This window comes from Oncorhynchus clarkii, chromosome 2, assembly GCF_045791955.1.
Source record: "Oncorhynchus clarkii lewisi isolate Uvic-CL-2024 chromosome 2, UVic_Ocla_1.0, whole genome shotgun sequence".
NCBI classification, from domain to species: Eukaryota; Metazoa; Chordata; class Actinopteri; order Salmoniformes; family Salmonidae; genus Oncorhynchus; species Oncorhynchus clarkii.
Window position 1 is genome coordinate 41,197,018 of NC_092148.1, and position 27,442 is coordinate 41,224,459.

General features: G+C 41.0%; 1 protein-coding gene across 1 annotated transcript in view; it reads right to left on the reverse strand.

Annotated features, from left to right (window-relative positions):
• LOC139367955 (mitochondrial ribosomal protein L23) overlaps positions 1 to 27,442 on the reverse strand; it is a 126,271-nt gene that overhangs the window by 74,358 nt on the left and 24,471 nt on the right. Inside the window, exons 2-4 of the mRNA XM_071106381.1 lie at positions 23,589 to 23,711; positions 7,242 to 7,324; positions 1,078 to 1,151 (exon numbers count right to left, since the gene is read on the reverse strand). Coding sequence (XP_070962482.1) covers positions 1,078 to 1,151; positions 7,242 to 7,324; positions 23,589 to 23,711 — 280 coding nt within the window. The remainder of the gene's footprint in view (positions 1 to 1,077; positions 1,152 to 7,241; positions 7,325 to 23,588; positions 23,712 to 27,442) is intronic.

The window sequence follows — 27,442 nt, forward strand, 5'->3', positions numbered from 1 at the left end:
ATGTTCGTTCCATAATGCAATTAGGCACTGTACATACCAGACGTTTCATGTGACAGAAATTAAAATAGCAGTTTGAAATGTAGAAAGAGGGGAGATAAAGATGCAACAACTGGCATGGGTTGATAATGACTAGGATAGGGCCTTTGGCTACTGGACTATGAAATAAAGCTGATGTGAAAACCAATAGAACAATTGCATATGGAAGTCTTTATAAAATAATTGCCTCCACGTTTCTATGGTGGGATTTTGGCTACTTTGAAGCAAGGTAAGAAATGCCTCATAACATAAAGTTTTACTTCAAGGTTTCAAAAAATTAAGGACGTGTTTTTAAAATGCCTACTTCCTCCAGCTCATTGCAAAGCGGTGTGTGAAGTGCTAAGTCTGCCTACCGTTGCCTATGCACTTGAATGACGAATGGGAAGTAGTCATCAATAACTAGCTGAGAAAAAAAAGTTATTATTTTTAATCGTGGCCATCAAAGTGGTTTTAAAATCTGATTGCATATAGAATTGTTGCGCAATGATTGGGCTTATAAAATCATGTTTCACTCCAGCAGCACACAGGAGCAGAAAGCGCTGGGCCAGTTAGTCCAGACGATAACCTTACCTCTGGCTCTATACTTCCTGTAATAAGTCTGGCATGTAACTAGAGACAACTTTTTGACCCCTGGGCCGGCCGGCCGGCCAGACAGGGAGAGAGAGAGAGAAGCAGGGCTAGTCTGTGTGTAGGAGTCTATGTCGAAGCACCAGGTGTGTGTGTGCGCGCATGGGAGGGGTGGGGGGGGGAATAGACACACTGAAAACAGGGCTGGGACTTAAGGTACTGAGCCACAATAAGGTGAGGGGGTTTGAGTGCTCTCCCCTTCAAAGCTTATCTGCCTTGGGGCACTCTTGGGGAAAAAAAGTCCTCACCCTCCTCACCCCTCTTACAGTCCCTCGACCTCTCAAAGACTAGCCTCTACAAAAGAGGGCTTAGAGGGGCAAAAGCACCCTGTCCTACTGACTGTTCTCTTTAATAACCCCCCCCCCAATAAAAGTGTGTGTGAGCTAGAGAGTGTGTGTGCGCGCCATAACTCACCAGCTGAACGTAGGCCACTTTATAATCTGGTCTCTTCACTTTCTGGTTGAGGTGGTTTCTCTTCTTATTCGTACCTGTGAGATGAAGCGAGAGAGAAAACGAGAGACAGAGCGAGAGAGACAGAGCGAGAGAGCGCTGAGGTTGGTAAAAAGTATCAACCAAGTAGAATCGAGGAGATAGTTCCCTACTTAAGCTAATTGTTGTCTTTTGTAACGGCAAAACATGCCAACGACTAGAGGTTTGGCTAAAGTAGAAATGTAGAAGGTGCCTGTGTGGTTGTAAAATAGAGCAGACCCTGGTCCTGTTGACTGAGGAATGCAGGTGAACCTCTTACTTCCCCAGTTGGTGGTAATGACCTCTTGCCTATCAGAGAGAGAAAAACAACCACAACCAAAAGAGAGGGACTGTTGCTGTAGATTAGAGTAAGCTTCATCTATTATGGAAGGATGTTGCATCTTGCTGTTGATGATGCAGTGCGTCAATGTTTAAACTGTAGGCCTATAAACTATTAGCAGAACTATGAAAGAGTATTTCGTTTTTTTTATTAGGATCGCCAATTAAGTGGCTACTGTTCCTGGGGCCCAAACAGGAAACAAAACACAACAAATAAAATATATAAAACACTACATAATACAACGTAAAAAAACAATACAAAATACATAAAAATGTCTCTCTTCGTAGTCCCCGTCATGCCGTAAGGTGTTCTTTAAAAAAAGAAAATGCTAGCTTGAGTTACCTGGGGTGGCAGAGAGTTCCATGTAGTCATGGCTCTATTTAATAGTGTGTGTTTCCCAGCCTCTGTTCTGGGACATGGGGACTTTGAAGACACCTCTGGCTACATGTCTGGCATGGTGCCGATGAGGGTCCGAACTGTGAGCCAACTGCTTGAACAGACATTTCAGTACCTTTAACCCATCAGCACCTTCGCACAAAGACCAACAGTCATGCAGTCAGTCTCTCCTCAGCTTTGACCCAGGAGAGACTGACATGCATACCACTGACATTCGTCCTCCGTGTACATCGAAATGTTTCACTGTTCTGGGCCAACTGCAATTTTCCTATGTCCTTTGGCGCACATGACCACACATCTGGGCAGTAGTTCAGAAGTGACAAAACTAGGGCCTGTAGGACCTGGCTGGTTGATTTACATGTCATGAACGCAGAGCAACGCCCTACCACGGACAGACCACTTACCATTTTAGCAACCATTGAATCTTTATGTTTTGACTATGACAGCTTGCTATCTAGGGTTAGTCTACACTTGCTCAATTGCCACATTATTCAGTAATAGATCTAGATGAAGTTTAGGGTTGAGTTAGTGATTTGTCCTAAAAACAATGTTTTTAGTTTGAAATATTTATCACCAGCCTATTGCAATTTACCATTCTAAAACTGACTGGAGCTCTAAGTTAAGGATGTTAGAGGAAGTGTACCTATTAAACCCACCAAAATGTCTGGACACTTCAAACATATACTGCCATAATTTCTGTAAGAAACATGGAGAGAAAATTGAAGATGACTCTCTCATGTGAAGTATTATGACATTACATAAAACATTGTTTTATAAGATACACAAATATTTGATAAAATGTGTAAAGTCCAAACTGGGCTTCATGGGTACCGAATGCACCATTTAAGCCCATGGGTGTTCTAAATATGCCCACCTCGTAAATAATTTCTAAACTTAAAAAAAACTTGCAAACTTACATTTCTGATGTAAAATGTGATTCTATTAATCTAAAGTTATAAACTGATCATGACTATTCATCATCAAAGTATCACTGATAACGGGGGGGTCCAATCGTATCCACAGAGTGAACATAGGCGTTTGTTCTTGCCAAACATTACACACCAGATTCAACTAGAGACTTCAATCAAGACATGATTAGATGAATCAGGTGTGTTATTGCTTGGTTAAAAACAACAAAAAAACTCAACAACACTGGCCCTAAGTGGGATGAGAAGCCATTTACAAAGACCATAAAACACAACTTTCAATTACTTATCTGAAGCTGATTCACATTTGCTGTACTGCTATTCTTGTTAATTAGTTCAACAATGCCCCCACCCAAACAATGCCCCCACCACGTCCAATAGTCATATTCTTGTCCTTCATTTGTTTGCATTTTTGTCACCTACTTGTAGGTCTTCTGTGCCAGATATCACTGAACCCTGATCTTATTCTTCTCTCTCTGCATCAACGACTAGTTGTCCACTCCAAGACGTTTGGAGTGGGTACGGAGGTTTCTAATTGTTGCTAATCTGGGTAAAGGCACCATGGCTAGACGAATAAAATGCACATCTGTAATTTGTGTGTGTTTTAATCTAATTATGAACAAATAAACAATGTATGCTCATGTTCATTGAATAGTAGCCTACCCTTTAAGTCCTCCGGAGATAAAAATGTCAAATTAACAACAACAAAAATATATATACATATATATTTAAAACAATGCAAGGTTAACTTAACACTCTGACGTTTCCAAAACTGCAAAGATATTGTCTGTGAGTGCCACAGAACTGATGTTACAGGCGAAACCCAGATAAAAATCCAACCAGGAAGTGCCGCAGTTTTTGAAACCGCCTCATGACTCCTTATATGGCTGTGAATGAGCTACGAATGAGCTTACGTTTTCCACGTATTCCCCAAGGTGTCTACAGCATTGTGACGTCATTTTAGGCATTTCCATTGAAGAATGGCTGTAAGGGACCATATATAGCATGTGGTCACATGGTGTCTCCCGCAGAAAATCTTGCGTAAAATACTGAGTTAGCCATTTTTCCAATCGCTTCTTATGAGAAACCAATTGCCTCGACGGATATATTATCGAATATATATCTTAAAAAATCCTTGAGGATGGATCCTAAACAACGTTTGCCGTGTTTCTGTCGATACTATGGAGCAAATTTTGAAAAAAGTTTGGCGTTAAAGTTGTAGCATTTTCTGGTCAATTTCTCAGCCATGCATGATGAAGAAACGGGTGCTATTTCACTTACAAAAATAATATTTTTGGAAAAAAGGAACATTTGCTATCTAACTGGGAGTCTCCCGAGTGAAAGCATCTGAAGTTCTTCAAAGGTAAATGATTTAATTTGGTTGCTTTTCTTATTTTCGTGAAAATGTTGCCTGCTGCCAGCAGAGCCTAGCATAGCATTATGCCATGCTAAACTTACACAAATGCTTGTCTAGCGTTGGCTGTAACGCATATTTTGAAAATCTGAGATGACAGTGTTGTTAACAAAAGGCTAAGCTTGTGTTTGAATATATTTATTTCATTTCATTTGCGATTTTCATGAATAGGAAAAGTTTCTAGGGGTATTTATGTCCGCTGCGTTATACTAATGAGTTTGAGGCTATGATTACGCTCCCGGATACGGGATTGCTCGTCGCAAGAGGTTAACAGTCAAATAAGACAATGCATAAAAAAATTTAAGCTGTGAATGCCTGAAATCTATTATCTTGTTGTATTTAACCAAGTTATTACTACTGTGTGACTGAAATGAAGGCACAACTGCTAGCATGGACACCCCATATTCCAATTGTCAAGAAATAGTACATAATGCCAATGAAATATGCTATCATGTGCATATATCAGTACATTCATCTCTTCATTATCTGAAAAGGTAAACAAAATATGATTCTCAGCATCGCCACAACTTTTTTTGCCGCTTTGAAATTGAAAAACTCATGAAACATCTGACTAATGGATAACAACCAGATGAATTGGTTGAAACATTAAAACAGCAGAATTTTTTTCTTTCTTTGGACCAAAAGATTGAAGTGGGCCTAATAGGTACATTTACCCTGTCTTTTACTGTCGTAGCTGAAGTGTATACGATTGAGTCGTCAGCGTACATAGACACGCAGGCTTTATGAAAATAAACAGCCCAAGTAGGCTGCCCTGCGGGACACCACACTCAACTGGATTTGCATTAGAGAGGCTTTTATTAAAGAGAACCCTCTGTGTTCTATTAGATAGGTAACTCTCAATCCATAATAAGGCAGATGATGTAAATCCACAACACCTACATTTTTCAGCAATAGGTTATGATCAATGATAGCAAAAGCTGCATTGAAATCTAACAAAACAGCTCTCACAAAATTCTTATCAATAAAAGCTGACCAAAGCAAATCCCCATGTTCTCACAAACACAAAAGAACAACTAAACATCCCAACAAGCCATTTGTGGGCTTTTGCACATTTAGAACTCCTGTTTAAACATTAGCCTGATCTTCCAGCCATCAGGCAACTGATAACTTCCGTTACCAAGGGAACAATTTATGACATGAAAAACGAGGGAAACATTCCGCTGCAGTGAGTCATTTGTGTGTGTATCTGTGTGTGTAATGATCACCAGCCAGGCAGCCCACAGCTCAGGGAAAGCCCTTACCGGGGTCGTAAAACACCCTCATCACAACCCCTACCTATGTGGAGGCCCCCCGTGTGGGTGTGAAAGACAGGTGAGAGTAAGTGTAGGGGGGGACCTTCGCCCCCAACTCAGAGTCAAGTGATTAGGTAGGCTAAGTCCTCATGATGGTGTTGTTTGTCATATCCCCCCTACCCCAAGTTGCACCACTACATTCACCCCATCCTACCACACAAAGGCGCATGCATGCACAAACTATTTTTTTGAAGGGGGATTGTGGTTTGGCAGCCGACTACCACGTTACAAATCCCAAAGCCGGAGGGGTAGCCATGGCAACGCCTTCCAAAATACCCGAGCCCGTCTGCCGCCCAGGGAGAGAGAGAAGAAAGGGGTCATTTGCGTCCCTCTCTCTCTCGTTCCCCTCTTTAGGCTGCCAATGGCATGGAACCCCTGACGCAGGCAGGGATACCTTCTCTGACGCACCTCGGGATCGCCTGGGCCCCCCTCGCCAGCTCAGTTATTTTTTTCTTTCCTTCTCTCGCTCTCCCCTTTCTTTCCCCCCCTTGCCTTTAACGCAGCTCTCGTAAAGAGAGGTCTAATGGGTTCTTTTCCATATTACGTAGGCTTGGCGTCTCGCTGTCTCCCTCTGCCGCTCTCTCTCTCTGGGGTTCTCTCTCTCTCCGTCTTTCTCTGCCCCAAAGAGAGAGGGGGCTCCTCTTGGCCCTCTAAGCCCAGCAGCACGCCTTCCTTCGCTGGCCCTCCCTGCATCACCACAATCGCTCCGGTCTCCAGGCCTCTCTTTCTGCTGCTCTCACTTTTTCTCTCTCCCTCCCTCCCTCCTTCCTGCCAGGAGCTAGCAAATTCGTAGCCCCGTAAAAGAGCCTCTAAACAGCCCATGCTAACCCTAAATGTTTCCTCCCCCATGAAATGCCAAGAGAATCATTTAGTCAAATCATATAACCCCTCTCTGTGGCTTTGTGATCATCTAAACTTTAAAAGAAGGGGAGAATGGGAGAGAGGGATGGATGGAGCGAGGGGTAAGGTTGTGTAACCCTGCTTGGCCCACTTTTAGGCCCTTGAGAAAAGTGTGTGTGTGTGTGTGTGTGCACGCGCGTGCGTGTGTTACGCCTTCGAGCAGGAGGACGAGTGCAGGGGCACCGTGGGACAGCTGTAGGCCGGAGTGCTACAGCAGCAGATTCTGTGATAAGCAGCTGTGGTGGAAAGTCCAGCCAGGCACGCTAACCGCAATCACCGCTAACTGCTAAACAACTCCTGCTTATCAATGGATACTCGATAGCTAAACATGCTAATGACCGCAAAAACACTTTTGTCACTGCTCGTCAATGGATAAAAAGATTACCTATATAGCTAACAACAACAACAAATATTTCCCTCACTGCAATAGGTTAATATGCTAACAACCTAAAACCCGCTCTTCTTAACAAATAAAAATAATACCTCTATAGCTAACTGCTAAGAACACTCCTCTCACTGTTAATGAATTAATAAATGGGGTTAGCTAAATGTGCTACCCACTGCAAAACATACCATTTTACAAATTATCAAAGTTATTATCCCCAAGGTGAAAATGGTCTTGGATTGTGCTCAAAATATAACTTGATTGTCATTCTTTTTCTTTTTTTAAACTTCGGTCAGAGAGCTTTGTTTTGTGTTATCCGCAATGATGTGATGTGTGGTTTAAATGGTCATAAAAATGCACAAAATAAATCTACCAACCAATCATTTAAATACGTATTTTCCCTAAATTGACATATGGTATGTTTAATGGTACTCACAGTATTGTATCCTTGTGCGGACAGCTCCCACTGGAACGTTGTAAATCTTCTCCAGGTAGTTCCTCACGTCACATTTGGTCATTCTGTCCACAGGTCATGAACAGGCAAAGAGAGAGGAGCGCGAGGGGGAGAGAAAATAAATCAACAGCGTTAGCCTATGGAAGATAACGCCCAGGTGAAGTGGCCTACTTCTACAGACCAAACATCAGTTTCACAACAAGTAGAGCGATATGGTCCACAGATGTAGGACAGACTTCTTTTTTGACATATAGCTTAGGCCTACACAAAGCAAACTCTTAATGTAGACCTGGGTATTCTTCCTTAGGGTACATTAAGGAAAAACAAACAGTCCCGTTTTCTTCCATTTTGTGTCTACTGAACAAGACCCATAAGGAACTACTGGCCCCACTCATTTACATTACAATGCTAACAGTCTCACATGATAGAAACCTGGGTGTTTATGACGTTGCATAGGCTAGTTTGAATACACTACATTAAGCCACCATTTCACCAGTAGTGGTCCAAACAAAGTGGAAACACAATGGTCCTTAGAGTGCAGTGCAGTCAGTGTTCGCCAAAACCCCAGCTTCTTATTTTTTACTTTAGTTTATTCAGTAAATATTTTCTTCACTCTTTCATGAACTGAAATGATTGATTAAGGGCTTGTAAGTAAGCATTTCACTGTAAGGTATCCACTTGTTGTACTCGGCGCATGTGACAAATACAATTGTTATCTCAATTATCTCAATTGTTATACAATTGTTATCTAAATACAATTGTTATCTCCAAATCAACATGGATCTCTTTCAGGGAGGGGAAGACATAGGGACTGAAACGTCTTCGGGCTAGAATAGCAGAGCAGTCCGAGTCAAGGGACAATGGCAATTCAGAAAAAGAAAAAAAAAGTGTGAACAAACATTTAGGATAATTTATTTATGGGGACCCAGAACAGTCTCCTTCGAGATGCAACACACAGATGCGCCTCCGTTTCCATTCCTCCTTCCCCTAATCCCTACATCCTGTGTGTGTGCCAGAGGTTAGTGAAGCAGAGTAGAGTGGAATTAGGAGAGGAGAGAAAGAGAAGCGAGGCAGAGAAAGAGGGGTTAGAGAAGGAGAGAGAGAAAGAGTGGGTTAGAGAGTGGGCACTTGAGAAGACGAGGGAGAGAAAGTGTGTGATTGTGTGAGCGAGAGGATTTCCTAGAAAGCGGAGGGAGAGAAAGTGTGTGAGTGGAGAGGGGGGGGTTGGGGAATAGAGTCCTCTCAGGGTCATTAGAGCGAGAACACTGATCCTGATTAAAGAGAGGAACATTCTCTTAATCCCTGCTGTCACACACTCCAATTATCCTCCTGCCACACACGCACACACTCACCCACTCAGAGCGGCAAGGAATTTCACTCAAGCAACAGCGCCCCCTCTGATAGACAAGATAAAACAACAAACTCATACGAGTGCAGCGATAAAGGTAGACGATAGGAAGAGTCAACACTCCACAAACCAAACTGACAAAGGGTGCAGTGACTCAGAGCTCAAGCCTACTGCTCAAGTAATGCAGTCCTCACAACAACATCGCCGGAGACTCCAGAAACAGAAGGAGCCGTAACCTCACACCTTTCTTCACCACTCCCAGGAAAGAACAAATACCTGTCTTAAGGCAGCTGTCAAGGCTGAATGCATCATCACCTCAGATGCTGCTATATTTATACACAAACACACGGCATTCCCCCACAGTAACACTATCCCACGGATGACGGAAGCTTTCCACCCAGGCAAAAGAGAAGGGCATCAGATAACGTTGGGGATGGTCGGAGTATGTGGAGCAGGTTGGAGACGTCGGGGACATTGGCATGCCAGGCTTTTTATGGATCAAAAAAGGGCTGAGGAGGTGGGTTTGGCAAAAGGGGAGTGGCAGGGGCATGGCAATGGCCGCGGTGGGCCCGGCAGCACGGCTGAATATTAGAGACTATTTTAGAGGCCCTCATCTTGGTGGTGTAAAGACATTTTTGCATGTTTAAGCCCATTTACTGCAATTCCACAAATTTCTCCATGGAGCTGAGAGAAAATGTTGCCATTTGAAAGCAAATTCTCTCAGATTCTACATACTCTGCCATGGAGCTGAAAGCAGTTTTAAAGCTAATTTCCTGCAATTCTAGGCACTGTTTGGACTTAGGCGTCCCAAAAAAATGCTTAGGCTGCCCGCCCAAGGATTTTTTTACATCCCTGTGTTAGGCCTCGGGGGAATTAAAAAAGTTGTATTGTTTCGTATTGTTTTGGCCATAAATCTGATATTAAAGTTGAGTCAACGGGAAATGGAGGCGAGTGTAATCGATGCAGCTTCCTGTGAGAGAACAGAAGGGAACATTGTGAACTTTGGGTCTTTGTCTCATGGTCTTTGTTTCCTACTAGAGTAACATATTTTGGTGGATAGATAACAGTTCAGCTATATCAAATATGGCAGTGGAATTTTGCTCTGCCCTGAGTACCTCTGAAATACCCCCTCATGTGCATTTCATCGGTAGGCCTATGATCTCATGAGTCTTCAAGTACCCCCTGTGGAAAGGCCTAGTACCCCTGGTTGGGAACCACTGAGTTAGGGGATTAGTCTTAGATGGGGAGGTAGGGATGCAAAACTCCTGGTAATTTCCCAAACTTTTCAGAAAATGTTCAGAGACTTTAGTTTGGAGAAATGTGAATGTGAGATGGAGGTCACGTGTTACCTACACATGAAATTCAGCAATTACATATATATATATATATATATATATATACATATATATACATATATATAAGCAAGTTATGTTTTCTATTGGATACTTTATTTTTAGTAAATACGGTAAGCTGCAAGCATTGTGATGACTGGTCTAATTTATGAACGAAGCCAGAGAGTGGATATGTCCATCTCATACAACTACACCTAGAAGTCCAGCATCCCGGAGTCGCCTCTTCACTGTTGACATTGGTGTTTTGCGGGTACTATTTAATGAAGCTGCCAGTTGAGGACTTGTGAGGTGTCCGTTTCTCAAACTAGACACTCTAATGTACTTGTCCTCTTGCGCAGTTGTGCACTGGGGCCTCCCACTCCTCCTTCTATTCTGGTTAGAGTCAGTTTGCACTGTTCTGTGAAGGGAGTATTACACAGCATTGTACGAGATCGTCAGTTTCTTGGCAATTTCTCACATTGTATAGCCTTCATTTCTCAGAACAAGAATAGACATGAGTTTCTGAAGAAAGGTCTTTGTTTCTGGCCATTTTGAGCCTGTAAATCGAACCAACAAATGCTGATGCTCCAGATACTCAACTAGTCTAAAGGCCAGTTTTATTGCTTCTTTAATCAACGCGACAGTTTTCAGCTGTGCTAACATAGATTGCAAAAGGGGTTTCTAATGATCAAATAGCCTTTTAAAATGATAAACTTGGATTAGCTAACACAACGTGCCATTGGAACACAGGAGTGATGGTTGCTGATAATGTGCCTCTGTACGCCTATGTAGACACTCCAATAGACATCAGCAGATTCTAGCTACAATAGTCATTTACAACATTAATGTCTACACCGTATTTCTAACAATATTTATGTTATTTTAAAAGGGACAGAAAATGTGCTGTTCTTTAAAAAACAAGGATATTTCTAAGTGACCCCAAACTTTTGAACGAGTGTACATATTACCTCAAATACCTTGTACCCCTGCACATTGATTATGTAGCGGTAGTTCTTGTACATAGGCTCTTTTTTTGTTTACCATATCCTTTTTTTTATTTAGCTTGTGAAAGGCTACCTGAAACGTTTGACCAAAGTTATACAATTTAAAAGACAATGCTACGAAATACTAATTGAGAATGTATTTGGCTAAGGTGTATGTATGTAAACTTCCGACTTCAACTGTATATAATTGGTCCACGGTACCGGCCTTTATCCTGTCTGGGAACGGGATTCCGCTAGCAGAACCCCTCGCCAACAGCCAGTGAAATTGCAGGGCGCCAAATTCAAACAGAAATCGAATAATTAAAATACAAGTATTAGGCACCATTTTAAAGAAAAACTTCTCGTTAATCCAACCACAGTGTCCGATTTCAAAAAGGCTTTACAGCGAAAGCAAACCAAATGATTATGTTAGGTCACCACCAAGTCACAGGAAAACACAGCTATTTTTCCAGCCAAAGAGAGGAGTCAAAAATCTGAAAAAAGAGAAAATTAAATCACTAACCTTTGATGATCTTCATCAAATGACACTCATATGACTTCATGTTACACAATACATGTGTGTTTTGTTCGATAAAGTGCATATTTATATCCAAAAATCTAATTTTACATTGGCGTGTTATGTTCAGTAGTTCCAAAACATGCAGTGATTTTGCAGAGAGCCACGTCAATTTACAGAAATACTCATAATAAACATTGATTAAAGATACAACTATTATACATGGAACTTTAGATAAACTTAATGCAACCGCTGTGTCAGATTTTAAAAAACTTTACGGAAAAAGCATATCATGCAATAATCTGAGTACGGCACTCAGAGACAAAAACAGCCAAGCAACTATCCGCCATGTTGTGGAGTCAACATTACTCAGAAATAGCATTATAAATATTCCCATACCTTTCATGATCTTCATCAGAATGCACTCCCAGGAATCCCAGTTCCACAATAAATGTTTGATTTGTTCGCTAAAGTTGATATTTTATGACCAAATAACTCCTTTTGTTAGGGCGTTTGGTAAACAAATCCAAACACGCGTGCAAGTCCAGCCGAAAGGTCGGACGAAAAGTTCAAAAAGTTATATTACAGGTCGTAGAAACATGTCAAACGATGTATAGAATCAATCTTTAGGATGTTTTTAACATAAATCTTCAATAATGTTCCAACCGGAGAACTCCTTTGTAGAAAAGCAATGGAACGCGAGGAAACTCTCACATGACCACGCATCACGAGCTCGTAGCAATCTGCCAGACATCTGGCTCAATCCCCTCTCATTCAGCTCCCCTTCACAGTAGAAGGTTCAAAAGACTGTTGACATCTAGTGGAATTCTTAGGAGGTGCAAAATGACCCCACAGACACTGTATATTGGAATGGCAATGTTGATAAACTACAAACCTCAGATTTCCCACTTCCTGGTTGGATGTTTCTTAGGTTTTCGCCTACCATATGATTTCTGTTATACTCACAGACATCATTCAAACAGTTTTAGAAACTTCAAAGTGTTTTATGTCCAATACTACTAATAATATGCATATATTAGCATCTGGGACTGAGTAGCAGGCAGTTTACTCTGGGAACGCTTTTCATCCAAGTGAAAATGCTGCCCCCTAGCCCAAACAGGTTATTTCACTCTCAGAAAACAGGAAGACGCTTGGTCGGAAATCAAAGGATACCGGTTAAGGTATTAAACCCTAAACTACATCCCTCAAGTACTTCTACTGTACACCTTTTCTTTCTGTCTCCATCTATCTAGTTATCCATCTCTCTCTTGTTTTCTACTGGTTACTACTGTGGGGATGTTTTTCAGCGGCAGGGACTGGGAGATAAGTCAGGATGTAGGCAAAGATGAACAGAGCACAGTACAGAGAGATCTTTGATGAAAACCTGCTCCAGAACGCTCAGGACCTCAGACTGGGGCGAAGGTTCACCTTCCAACAGGACAACGACCATAAAGCACACAGCCAAGACAAGACTGGCTTCGGGAGCATCGCTCCCCATCGAACGTGACAGAACTTGAGAGGATCTGCAGACAAGAATGGTAGAAACTCCCCAAATACAGGTGTGCCAAGCTTGGAGCATCATTTGCAACAAGACTCAATACTGTAATCGCTACCAAAGGTGCTTCAACAAAGTACTGTTTAAAGGGACTGAATTAGACGTTGACCAATTATGATTTTTCAACGCCGATACCGAAGCCGATTATTGGAGGACCCAAAAGGCCGATACCGATTAATCAGACAATTTTTATTTATTTATTTGTAAAAATGACAATTACAACAATCTTGAATGAACACTTATTTTAACTTAACATAATAATACATCAATAAAATCAATTTAGCCTCAAGTAAATAATGAAACATGTTCAATTTGGTTTAAATAATGCAAAAAAGTGTAAGTGCAATATGTGCTACGTCAGAAAGCTAACGTTTCAGTTCCTTGCTCAGAACATGAGAACATATGAAAGCTGGTGGTTCCTTTTAACATGAGTCTTCAATATTCCCAGGTAAGAAGTTTTAGGTTGTAGTTATTAAAGGAATTATAGGACTATTTCCCTCTATACCATTTGTATTTCATTAACCTTTGACTATTGGATGTTCTTATAGGCACTTTAGTATTGCCAGAGTAACAGTATACCTTCCGTCCCTCTCCTCGCTCCTCCTTGGGCTCGAACCAGCAACACAACGACAACAACTACTAGAAGACTCAGAGAGTGACGTATGAAACGCTATTAGCGCGCACCCCGCTAACTAGCTAGCCATTTCACTTTGGTTACACCAGCCTGATCTCGGGAGTTGATAGGCTTTAAGTCATAAACAGTGCAATACTTGACGCACAACAAAGAGCTTCTGGCAAAACGCACAAAAGTGCTGTTTGAATGAATGTTTACGCGCCTGCTTCTGCCTACCATCGCTCAGTCAGATTATATGCAACGCAGGACACGCTAGATAATATCTAGTAATATCATCAACCATGTGTAGTTAACTAGTGATTGATTGTTTTTTATAAGATAAGTTTAATGCTAGCTAGCAACTTACCTTGGCTTACTGCATTCGCGTAACAGGCAACGAGAGAGAGGCAGGTTGTTATTGCGTTGGACTAGTTAACTGTAAGGTTGCAAGATTGGATCCCCAGAGCTGACCAGGTGAAAAACTGTCGTTTTGCCCCTGAACAAGGCAGTTAACCCACCGTTCCAAGGGCCGTCATTGAAAATAAGAATGTGTTCTTAACCTTTTGTGACTAGGGGGCAGTATTTTCATTTTTGGAAAAATAACGTTCCCGTAGTAAACGGGATATTTTGTCAGCACAAGATGCTAGAATATGCATATAATTGACAGCTTAGGATAGAAAACACTCTAAAGTTTCCAAAACTGTAAAAATATTGTCTGTGAGTATAACATAACTGATATTGCAGGCGAAAGCCTGAGAAAAATCCAATCCGGAAGTGCCTCATCTTTTGAAAGCTCTGTGTTCCAATGCGTCCCTATTAAGCAGTGAATGGGCTATCAACCAGATTACTTTTTCTCCGTATTCCCCAAAGTGTCTACAGCATTGTGACGTAGTTTTACGCATTGATGTTGAAGAATACCCGTAAGCGGCTACATTGCGCAAGTGGTCACTTGAAGGCTCTCAGAGTGATTCTCGTGTAAAATACAGAGGTAGCCATTATTCCAATCGGTCCTACTGAAAAACCAATTGTCCCGGTGGATATATTATCGAATAGATATTTGAAAAACACCTTGAGGATTGATTATAAACAACGTTTGCCATGTTTCTGTCGATATTATGGAGCTAATTTGGAATATTTTTCTGCATTTTCGTGACTGCAATTTCCGGGCGATTTCTCAGCCAAACGTGAAGAACAAACGGAGCTACTTCGCCTACAAAAATTATATTTTTGGAAAAAAGGAACATTGGCTATCTAACTGGGAGTCTCGTGAGTGAAAACATCCGAAGCTCATCAAAGGTAAACGATTTAATTTGATTGCTATTCTGATTTCCGTGACCAAGTTACCTGCTGCTAGCTGGACAAAATGCTATGCTAGGCTATCGATAAACTTACACAAATGCTTGTCTAGCTTTGGCTGTAAAGCATATTTAGAAAATCTGAGATGACAGGGTGATTAACAAAAGGCTAAGCTGTGTCTCAATATATTTCACTTGTGATTTTCATGATTAGGAATATTTTCTAGGAATATTTATGTCCATTGCGTTATGCTAATTAGTGTCAGTCGATGATTACGCTCCCGGACCCGGGATGGGAGTTAGAGGTTAACTGACTTGCCTAGTTAAATAAAAGGTATAAAAAATATATATAATAATAATAAAAATAAATGTAAAAAAAAATTATAATTAAAAATCGGCGCCCAAAAATATCGATTTCCGATTGTTATGAAAACTTGAAATCGGCCCTAATTAATCGGCCATTCCGATTAATCGGTCGACCTCTAGTCTGAATACTTATGTAAATGTGATATTTTATAAATGAGCTAAAAGGTCATGTGTGTAGATAGAGATTGAGAGGAAAAAAACTAATTTTAATCAATTTTAGAATAAGGCTGTAAACTAACAAAATGTGGATAAAGTAAAGCGGTCTGAATGAGAGGTTGACCGATTAATTAGGGCCTATTTCAAGTTTTCATAACACTCGGTAATCGGCATTTTTGTATGCCAATTATATTGCAATCCACGAGGAGACTGCGTGGCAGGCTGACCACCTGTTATGAGAGTGCAGCAAGGAGCAGGGTAAGTTGCAAACTCGCATTAAACTTATCTTATAAAAAAAAATCTATCAATCTTAACATAATCACTAGTTAACTACACATGATTGATGATATTACTAGTTTAACTAGCTTGTCCTGCGTTGCATACAATCAATGCGGTGCCAGTTAATTCATCATTGAATCACAGCCTACTTCGCCAAACGGGTGATGATTTAACGTCACAAGTTAACCATAAACATCAATGTCTTTCTTAAAATAAATACACAAGTATATATTTTTTAACCTGCATATTTAGTTCAAATAAATTAATGTTAGCAGGCAATATTAACTAGGGAAATGGTGTCACTTCTCTTGCGTTCAGTGCAAGCAGAGTCAGGGTACATGCAGCAGTTTGGGCCGCCTGGCTCGTTGCGAACTGTGTGAAGACAATTTCTTCCTAACGAAGACCGTAATTAATTTGCCAGAAGTTTACGTTATTATGACATAACATTGAAGGTTGTGCAATGCAACAGCAGTATTTCGTTCAATAAAATACGGACCGGTCCCGTTTTTCACTAAATGAATAAACATTTTGTTTTCGAAATGATAGGTCATTAATATGGTCAAACTAAGGCTTGTATTTCTGTGTGTTTATTATATTATAATTAAGTCTATGATTTGATATTTGATAGACTGCTCTGACTGAGCTGTGGGAGGCAGCAGCAGGCTCATAAGCATTCATTCAAACAGCACTTTCCTGCGTTTGCCAGCAGCTCTTCGCAATGCTTGAAGCACAGCGTTGTTTATGACTTCAAGCCTATCAACTCCCGAGATTAGGCTGGCAATACTATAGTGCCTATAAGAACATCCAATAGTCAAAGGTAAATTAAATACAAATGGTATAGAGAGAAATAGGCCTATAATAACTACAACCTAAAACTTCTTACATGGGAATATTGAAGACTATTGACTATTATATATATTGAAGACTTGAATGTTAAAAGGAACCACCAGCTTTCATATGTTCTCATGTTCTAAGCAAGGAACTTAAACGTTAGCTTTTTTACATGGCACACTTACTTTCTTCTCCAACACTGTTTTTTTGCATTATTTAAACTAAATTGAACATGTTTCATTCTTTATTTGAGACCAAATTGATTTTATCTATGTATTAGATTAAGTTCAAATAAAAAAGTGTTCAATTCAGTATTGTTGTAAATGTCATTATTACAAATAAACAAATGTATTAAAAAATATATATAAAAAAAAATTAAAAATGAAAAAAAATCTGCTTTTTTTTGGTCCTCCAATAAATCGATATCAGCGGTGAACAATCATAATCGATCGCCCTCTAGTCTGAATACTTTCCGAAGGCACTGTACATTGTATAATTTACTAATGGTCCTTAACTAGCCCCATAGGGATATTGAATATCAAACCAAATTGAACACGGGCATTACAATCGGGTCAAGTGCAGCTGAGATCTGAATGATTACTTGGGTGCTGCAAGATGTGGGCATGTGGGTCGGATTAAAATAAACCCAACCCAAGGAAAACTGTTACGGTATCACTTCATTCCGCGATACCATTTTTCTATCATCTCGCAAATCTTTGTTTTGGACGAGTCGGACATTGTGACTAAAATGATCTTATTTACACTTTGTAGTCAATTTTGACACTAATAAATGTGTAGGCCATTTTCAAAACGAGAAGTTGCTTCATAGGAGAAGTTTCTTTTTAAAGGGGCAGTTGAACATTTGTCTCACTAAGTGAATCAAATATCTGAGGGTACATTGTGCTTGACTAAGCATGGATCACCCCAAAAACCTTTTATTCATGAACTTTGTCATTATTTATCATTAAAACACTATTACTCAAAATACTTTAATTGTGCTCAAAAATTTATTTTTGTAAATGTGCTCCTTGTGCCCTGCACACACACACACAAAGTCTTAACCTTGACAAAGACCAACACAATAAACAGGGCACAACTCAAAAACATGAAATAGCAAGACACTAACGGAGGGTTTGTACAGAGGGAAGACATGAAACCTGAGATGAGGAGAGAAAGTTAACAGTTGATAGATGACATTAGGGATGTCCTGCTTGAGGAGAAAGGCAGCAGTTCACACTTCATGCTATTATATAAAAGGTAAGAGGGTAACAAGGTCTCACACACACACACACACACACACACACACACACACACACACACACACACACACACACACACACACACACACACACAGATCTGGAAAACTCAACAGTTTAAAATATTATGCAGAGTCATCATTTAGGAGGATACATGAAACAGCGAAGGCGAGGCACAAAATGATTTGTAGTGACATTTCCTACAGAGAAAACTGCAAATAAGCTATGAGAGAAGTCATGAAGTCTGCAGACAAGATGAAAAGCAGTGGCACTACAAAACCTTTTTTGGGAGCGCAAAGCAGCCAATTGAGGTGGATTTAATGAAGAGGTCCACCTGCATTATCTCTAGTTTAATATACATAAACTACTACGCTCAATCGTTTAACTTTCAGTGTTTGTCACTACATTACTACATCATTTAGCTATTTGATTTAGAATTTTAGGACCCTTTTAGGTATCAAAAAATATTTTTGAATTATTATTTGATAAAAATATTGATTTTGCCCATTACTACTAAAGCCCATAGAAACGCATGAAAAACACATAAATGGTAAATGGCAAAAAGGACAGTCCAAAAATAAGTGTCTGTCCTAAATAAGTGTCTGTCCTAAATCTAGGAGATTAAGATTAAATACCATCAACTAAATGTGATTTCTGTCTTTCTGAGAGACTGGATGGTGGAACCAAAGAGATGAAGCAGAGCATGTAACCATGGCAACCTCCTGGCAAAACAACAACACTGTTATTTTGTTCAACAGGTAGAATACATGATCCCAAGTTCACAGAATTAATCGTAAAGATCCTATAAAATTACTAGAGGGGCTATGTCATAAACCCTCAAAGTTCCAGAATTAGGTGAAAATGGCAGCCATATTGGTCAGAGAGAAACCAGTGTAATTAGCATGAATGGCAGTGCAGGCATATTCCGATCAGAATTTGTGCAGTAAAATTGTCAACTTAAAATATTGTCATAATTATGAATACAGTTTATACAGGTTTTATACCGATGTTATGTATAAACCTCTAAAATAGTGAATATGTAAACTGACCACAAATGTTAAAAATGCTGCGTTCGTGGAAATGCTATGATCACATACAATATCAGTACAACTTGTCTAAGTCCTTTCATCAACTGATTTCAACCATTGTATGGCTGTGGATTGACTGCATTGTTTGAATGGAATTCTGGCATATTGGCAGTTAATTTGAAACATTTATGGAATAATTCCTCTAAAACTGTCTGGCTGGCTAGCTAACAGACATACAGTGCAGATACATACTTCAAATTCCTTATTTTACACAATATCTTATCACAGCACTGGCAAACCATAGTTGACCAACTCCCTGACCAAAATTGCTGACCTTTATCCTACCATAAGAAGGTTCATGTCCATTATAGTATTCTAATTCCTAATTATACGGAACACATACTGTATTGTCTATGTTGTGAGCAACAGACATTTATCTCAACCCCCCCACCTCACCCCAAAGAAACACTCACATTGAACTGCACAAGACAAGAGTCCACTAAGTGTGTGTGTGTGTGTGTGTGTGTGTGTGTGTGTGTGTGTGTGTGTGTGTGTGTGTGTGTGTGTGTGTGTATCCTGAAATCTGAAGCCAGTCACTGTTGTCTTACACAAGAATGTGTATGCAAACCTAGAAACCCAACGATGGCGCTGGAGAAAAAGGAAGAGATACTTCAAGACCACAAAATGACTCAACGAACACTCAAAATGACAAGAGAAACCAAACGACCTCAGCACTAAGGAAGCGAGAGAGAGAGAAACACTCCCCGGTTGTTTTGAGCCAGTGAAAGTGCCAAGGAAGGATTAGGAGATGGCTGTGTAGTTTGAGAAATGTTTGCAGAGCATTTGGGAAGTGTATAATAATAAAGCGAGGAGCAGAGAGAACGAGTTGAGTTCCGTCCTGTGAGTCCACAGAATAAAATAGGACCTCTATGGGTGTGTGTTGATTTCAGGCCCCAGGTGCTTGGCAGACAAAGCAAACCTTGTGTTCGTCCTGAGAAAAACTAAATTAAAGCACCCAAGAAAGGCTCACTACAAAAACGTTACTACCTACGGCCACAATCAACACTTTATTGTAGTGACGGCACAGTAGTCACAGGGTTTCCGTTAGAAGGTAATAGCCGGCTTTCGGCGGGTAAAAAAAAGTAAAAGCTGATATTGGGGCGGGGGGGGGGGCATTGCGAAATAATGCATTTTAGCCTAATAATGAAATACCAGTTGATGTAGTGCAAGAGCTGCCAAAAACAGCTCAAACAGGTGTTTGTTTCTGCTGGAGTGAAACGTGCTTTAATAAGCCCATACAGTGTGCAACATTTTTTAAAGAAATCGCATGTAAAAAAAAAATAATAAATAAAAACAATGGCAACAATTATAAAGGAAACATTTAATTGTTCGAATCCAGAACGTTTTACTGCATGTCTTACCTTGCTTCAAAGTAGCCTAGCCAAAATCCAACCAAACGTGCAGGTTTTTATTTTCGAAAAACGTACATATGCTATTGAAACCATTAGCCGTTTCCTCTCATGTTCTATTGGTTTTCAAATAAACTTTCTTTAATTGTCCAGTAGACAAAAGCACATTCCTAGTCATATTAGCAACCCACCATGCTAGTTGTTGTATATTTACATGTCCCCTCTGTCACATGAAACCGCTCACAAGGATATTTCCCCACTAATTCGATTATGAAACAAACATTCGCGCGTAGCCTACTGCCTTGCGCGCATTGCTGCGCTTATAACTTCAAGAATAGTATACACCTAAAAAAAAAATATTTTTTTGCACCATTTTAACATTCTGATCTGTTGCATGAGCCTCATTGCTTTTTTAAAATGTTGGATGTAGGCATGTTGTATGAATTTTGGATCCATCATCCCACAACTGTCCCAGGGTCTGTTTGGAATAGGCTACTTCTTTCTTGCACAGAACGACAAGCTGACCAATAGAATAGGTCAACTTTTCTATATTGGGAAAGTAGATTGACATAGACACGTTATATGACTGGAAACAGCAGAATATTTTTTTAATACAACAAAAATGACAGGGTAGCCAACTCTGCTGACACTGACAAACATATCAATAAAAACTATTTTGTGTGATCATTTATTAGGCCTTGGAAAAAGGGGAGACAAATACAACGATGGTAATCTAACCCGGAATCAAATAAAATGTTATTTGTCACATGCAACGAATACAACAGGTGTAGAGACCATACAGTGAAATGATTACTTACAAGCCCTTAAATCAACAATGCAGATAAGAAAAATACCTACAAAAAATAAGAAATAAACAAATAATTAAAGAGCAGCAGTAAAATAACAATAGCGAGACTATATACAGGTGGTAGCGGTACAGAGTCAATGTGCAGAGGTACTGGTTAGTCGAGTTAATATATGTGGGTAGAGTTATTAAAGTAACTTATGCATAGATAATAACAGAGATTATCGGCAGTGTAAAGGGGGGGCAGAGGGCAATGTAAGCAGTCTGGGTAGCCATTTGATTAGATGTTCAGCAGTCTTATGGCTTGGGGGTAGAAGCTGTTTAGAAGCCTCTTGGACCTAGACTTGGCGCTCCGGTACCGCTTGCCATGCGGAAGCAGAGAGAACAGCCTTTGCCAATTTTTGGGTCATTCCACTGACACCGCCTGGTATAGAGGTCCTGGATGGCAGAAAGCTTGGCCACAGTGATCTACTGGGCCGTACACACTACCCTCTGTAGTGCCTTGCGGTCAGAGGCTGAGCAGTTTCCATACCATGCTCTCGATGTTGCAGCTGTAGAACATTTTGAGGATCTGAGGTTTGGAACATTATAGTTTGTTGGTGATGTGGACACCAAGGAATTTGAAGTTCTCAACCTGCTCCACTACAGCCCCATCGATGAGAATGGGGTGTGCTCGGTCCTCCTTTTCCTGTAGTCCACAATCATCTCCTTAGTCTTGACCACGTTGAGGGAAAGGTTGTTGTCCTGACACCACACGGCCAGGACTCTGACCTCGTCCCTATAGGCTGTCTCGTCGTTGTCAACAGCTTACCACTGTTGTCATCGGCAAACTTAGCGATGGTGATGGAGTCGTGCCTGACCGTGCAGTCATGAGTGAACAGGGAGTACAGGAAGAGGAAAGTAAAAAACAGTAAATATGCACACTCACCTGGGATATGACCGATCTCCGCTGGTGCCAATACTTTTTGCTCAATTAAGTTGAGAATTTTGATAATGAAAAGACTCCAGTCTGTCTTCTCTTTACAGAAATAGTCATTTGTTTTCCAAACTGTTTTTCCACTTCTGACTGTAGGCTATGCGATTTAAAACAATCCACAGCTTCTTTGATCCTCTGTGGTCAAATCATGCTTTCTGGTGTAGTAGCCTATTTTGAATGATTTTATGTATTTCTGTATAGACAGGAGTACACTAATTAGGCTATACAATTTTGGCATTTTAATGCAATTTACTTTAGGGAAGCTTCCTAGCCTTATGGATGCTCCGCCTATGTATCTTCAAATTCCAGTAAGAATTATGCACGCCGTTGCATTCGAGCTGCATGTTCTGTTAAGATGAAATACCATAAACTAAATGTGATTTCTGTCATTCTGAGAACCGTAGGTGGACGCCCTAATCAGGTCACGAAACCAATGCATATGGGTCTGGTAAATGTCTGAAATGTCCTGTAAATAAAAGATGCTGCCGGTCAATTGTCCGGTGCCACTTTTTCCAAATGGAAACCCTGAGTAGCCATCAATATCATGGACATTAGGTGATCCGGGGAGGGAATAGATGTGTGTGTGTGTGTGTGTGTGTGTGTGTGTGTGTGTGTGTGTGTGTGTGTGTGTGTGTGTCTGAAGGGGATCAACAAGGTGTAGTGAACACACTTTTTTTTTTTTGGTGGAGGCACAGCAAAGGCCCCAGGGGAAGAAAAAAAACTAAAAAACATTTCACGCACACACAGACCAGCCTTTTAAAACAGGCACCCTGGAGTCTGGGGCGGGAACCCAGTACATGAATGAATAGATTAGAAATAAGACCCTGCAAAGACTGGGATTGATACTCCACTTGAAGCATCAATTTAAATTCAGTGGAGTCATTGGACTGTCTGATGGTCGAAGCAACAGATGACTTGTGACCCACTTCTTGGACCGAGACAATGTCATTGTGGCAAGAAATGTAATGCCAACAAGACCCCAATAAAACGATAGTACATCTCTCAACTCTTTGTATCTACAGCTCTGGATGGTAATAGTCATTCCCTATACATGCTTGATGTCCTGTTTAAGTTGTGCGAATGTCGATGAACTGAGCTAGCATAGCAATAAAGCAAACACTCAGAGTAAGAACAAGTTCCCCTTGAAAATATATCTGACCCTGAATCAATAGTTTGGGGAAGCCACTACCTACTCAGTTCTGTTCTTCTCATGCTTAGTCAATCAGCTCAGTACTGGGGACAGAGGAACAACCTGAAGCCGATGGCTGCCATTCATTTCTTTAGGTTAGCACTCCATCTGGTGGCCAGGATGCAGACCAGCACTTGTTCACTCCACCTCATGGAAATGGACTGGTGTAAGAAATAGAGTGAAGACTCTTACACACCTGTCTAATGCTTTGAAATCTATGAGGGGACGGGGAACATGTACACTAAGTAAAAGGAAGGGAAAGGGAATTAGGTTCTGAGCTGGGGTCTGATTATCAACCCTTCTCACCCTCAGTGTGCACTCATTCGTTTGGACACACATTTAATTTACAACTCACAGTGCTGTTACAGGTCATTAAAAAAAAACAGACTTACTCCATGGAGATTCTGAACTGCACTGTGTCCTGAGGCTGCTCCTTCCCTGGTCGGACCAGAGTCAGGGAGAATGGCGGCCGGAAGATCCTCAGTTGGGGGTTCCCGATCTGGTACAGCGGGTATCTGTATGGAAAACAGGAGACTGGGTTGAAGGAGAGTCCAAGCACACTTTCCCAGACCCCTACTCATGGACTAAATATAGGTGATCAATGGAAAGTGTTTTTAGTCCAAGAACAGTTTTAATAATCTGTCTCCAGGAAACTGGAGCCAAACAGTTTACAATCAATGCTTATTTTACACTTTTTGTGGCTATAGCAATGCTTTTGGCCAACACAGTCTTCTGAACATAACAGATTAACAGTGAGAGTAGAACGTGAGCAGGTGCAGTCAGTACAATATAGGGAAGGAGACTAAAGTCATTGGACCCATGTCAATGGGGTGCATTTCAATAGTCCTGGTCCTCCGCTCTTCTCCAGTCCTAGGTGCATGACAGGTGAAAATGTGTCAAGGAGTCTCTAGCTTTCGAGTTAAAGAAAGTCTGTTCAATCAATTTGCCAATATCAAATACAAATATTTTAACTAGCCAACTGTCCCTTAGCCCGACTACCCATCCACATCAAACTAGCTTTTCTTCTGCACAATGAATCTGGGTTTGCTGCTCGGAGCACATCTCTGAAGCCTCTGAGCATATATCAATCCTGCTATAGGACTCATTGCGGCTAGCCTAAAGATTACGACCTTACAGTCGACATAAATAAACGTTGTGCCATCTGCTGATGTAAGTAAAAAGGGCTTTATAAACACACTTGATTAATTGATTTTCCCTCATGCTATCAGCAGGTTACAGGAAGTTGAATTTAAGACTAACTTCACTAGGGTAGGGGGCACTATTTTCACTTCCGGATGAAAAGTGTGCCCAAAGTAAACTGCATGCTACTCAGGCCCAGATGCTAGGATATGAATATAATTGGTAGATTTGGATAGAAAACACCAAAGTTTCCAAAACTGTTAAAATAATGTAATATACAGAACTGATTTTGCAGGCGAAAACCTGAGAAAACTACAAACATATAAAAAAATCCCACTTCCTGGATGGATTTTTCTATTGAATGCCATTACAGTAGCCATTGACTTATGACACTAATTGCACTTCCTATGGCTTCCACTAGATGTCAACAGTCTTTATAAATTGTTTCAGGCTTGTATTCTGAAAAATGAGGGCGTAAGACCGCTCTGAATGAGTGGACACTGTCGTGTCTCATGCGCACGACCGAGAGCGCACCTTTCTTGGTTACCTTTTATATTGAGGACGTTATTGTCCGGTTGAAATATTATCGATTATTTAGGCTAAAAACAACCTGAGGATTAATTATAAACATTGTTCGAAATGTTTCTACGAACTTTACGGATACTATTTAGATTTTTCGTCTGCCTGCTGTGACTGCGTTTGAGCCTGTGGATTACTGAACAAAATGGAGGTTTTTGGATATAAAGAGGGACTTTATCGAACAAAACGAACATGGGAGTCTTGTGAGTGCAACCATATGAAGATCTTCAAAGGTAAGTGATACACTTTATTTATATTTCTGACTTGTGTAACTCCTCTACTTGGCTGGTAACTGTTTGTAATTTGTCTGCTGGGCGCTGTTCTCACATAATCGCATGGTATGCTTTCGCCGTGAAGCCTTTTTGAAATCTAACACTGTGGTTGGATTAACAAGAAGTTCATCATTAACCGGTGTATAACACTTGCAAGTTTAATACATTTTTATAATGAGTATTTGTTTTTTTGAATTTGGCGTTCTGCAATTTGACTGGATGTTGGGCAGGTGGGACGCTACAGTCCCACATACCCTAGTGAGGTTAAGACCTTTTATTGCACTCACAATAGCACCTTTGGCAGCGATTACAGCCTCAAGTCTTATTTGGCATGGTGCTACATGCTTGGCACACCTGTATCTGGGGACTTTCTCCCCTTCTTCTCTGTAGATCCTCTCAAACACTGTCAGGTTGGATGGGGGGGGGGGGGGGGAGGGGGTCACAGCACAGATACTTTCAGGTCTCTCCAGAGATGTTCGATCTGGTTCAAGTCCAGGATCTGGCTGGGCCACTCAAGGACATTCAGAGACTTGTCCCAAAGCCACTCCGGCATTGTCTTGGCTGTGTGCTTAGGTGAACCTTCGCCCCAGTCAGAGGTCATGAGCTCCCTGGAGCAGGTTTTCATCAAGGATATCGCTGTACTTTAGTCAGTTCATCTTTCCCTTGATCCCAACTCGTCTCCCAGTCCCTGCCGCTGAAAGACATCCCGACAGCATGATGCTGTTACCACCATGCCTTTTACTGAGATGCGTCTTCCGTCTGGCCACTCCACTATCAATGCCTGATTGGTGGAGTGCTGCAGAGATGGTTGTCCTTCTGGAAAGTTCTCCCAACTCCACAGAGGAACTCCGGAGCTTTGTCAGAGTGACCATCGGGTTCTGGGTCACCTCTCTGACCAAGGCCCTTCTCCCCCGTTTGCTCAGTTTGGCCAGCTTTAGGAAGAGTCTTGGTCATTCCAAATTTCTTCCATTTAAGAATGATGTAGGTCTCTGTGTTCTTGGGGACCTTCAATGATGCAGACATTTTTTTGCACCCTTCCCCAGATCTGTGCCTTGTGGGACCTTATATAGACAGGTGTGTGTCTTTCCAAACCATGTCCAATCAATTGAATTTACCACAGGTGGAAAAAGCTCAAGAATGATCAATGGAAACAGGATACACAAGCTCAATTTTGAGTCTCATAGCAAAGGGAGCATTCAAATTGCTATCAATAAAATACAATTGTGTTCGTTGTCCGTAGCTTATGGCTGCCCATAGCATAACCCCACCACTACATGTTCATAATATTGTAATCAGCAAACCGCTCGCCCACACGACGCCATACATGCGTTCTGCCATCTTCCCGGTACAGATGAAACCAGAATTCATCCATGAAAATCACACTTCTCCAGCATGCCAGTGGCCATATAAAATGATAATTTGCCCACTGAAAGCGATTACGACGTTGAACTGCAGTCAGGTCAAAACTCTGGTGAGGATGACAATCATGCAGATGAGCTTCCCTGAGACAGGTGCTGACAGTTTGGGCAGAAATTCTTTGGTTGTGCAAACCAGTTTCAGCAGCTGTCCGGGTGACTGGTCTCAAACAATCCTGCAGGTGAAGAAGCCGGATGTGGAGGTCTTGGGTTGGCATGGTTACATGTGTTCTGCGGTTGCGAGGCCGGTTGGACGTACTGCCAAATTATCTAAAACAATGTTGGAGGTGGCTTATTGTAAAGAAATGAACATTCCATTCTCTGGCAACAGCTCTGGTGGACATTCCTGCAGTCAGCATTCCAATTACAAACGCCCTCAAAACCTGAGACATCTGTAGGGTTGTGTGAAAAAAGTGCACATTTTAGAGTGGCATTTTATTGTCCCCAACACAAGCTGAACCTGTGTAATGATCATGCAGTTTAATCAGCTTACTGAAATGCAACTAGGGTTGCAAAAGGTCAGACATTTTCCATGGAAAGTTAAGCCTGGGAATTTCGCTTAAAATTCATCAAAAAAGATAGCTTATAACAGTGAACCTTTTTTGTGGGATATACATAAGGCCATTCTAGGTCTTGTGGCATATTTTGGTTAAACAATCCCCAATTCAATGGAATTGCAACCCTCAGCATGCACAGTGCAATCTTCCATCAAATGTACAGATGATTCTCAAGATCTTGCACACTAATGAGATGATAGAGCCCACACTACTACACTGTCTGAGCCAAGGACTACATGCTTTCTGGTAAATTGTGATTACAATCAAATCAAATTTTATGTCA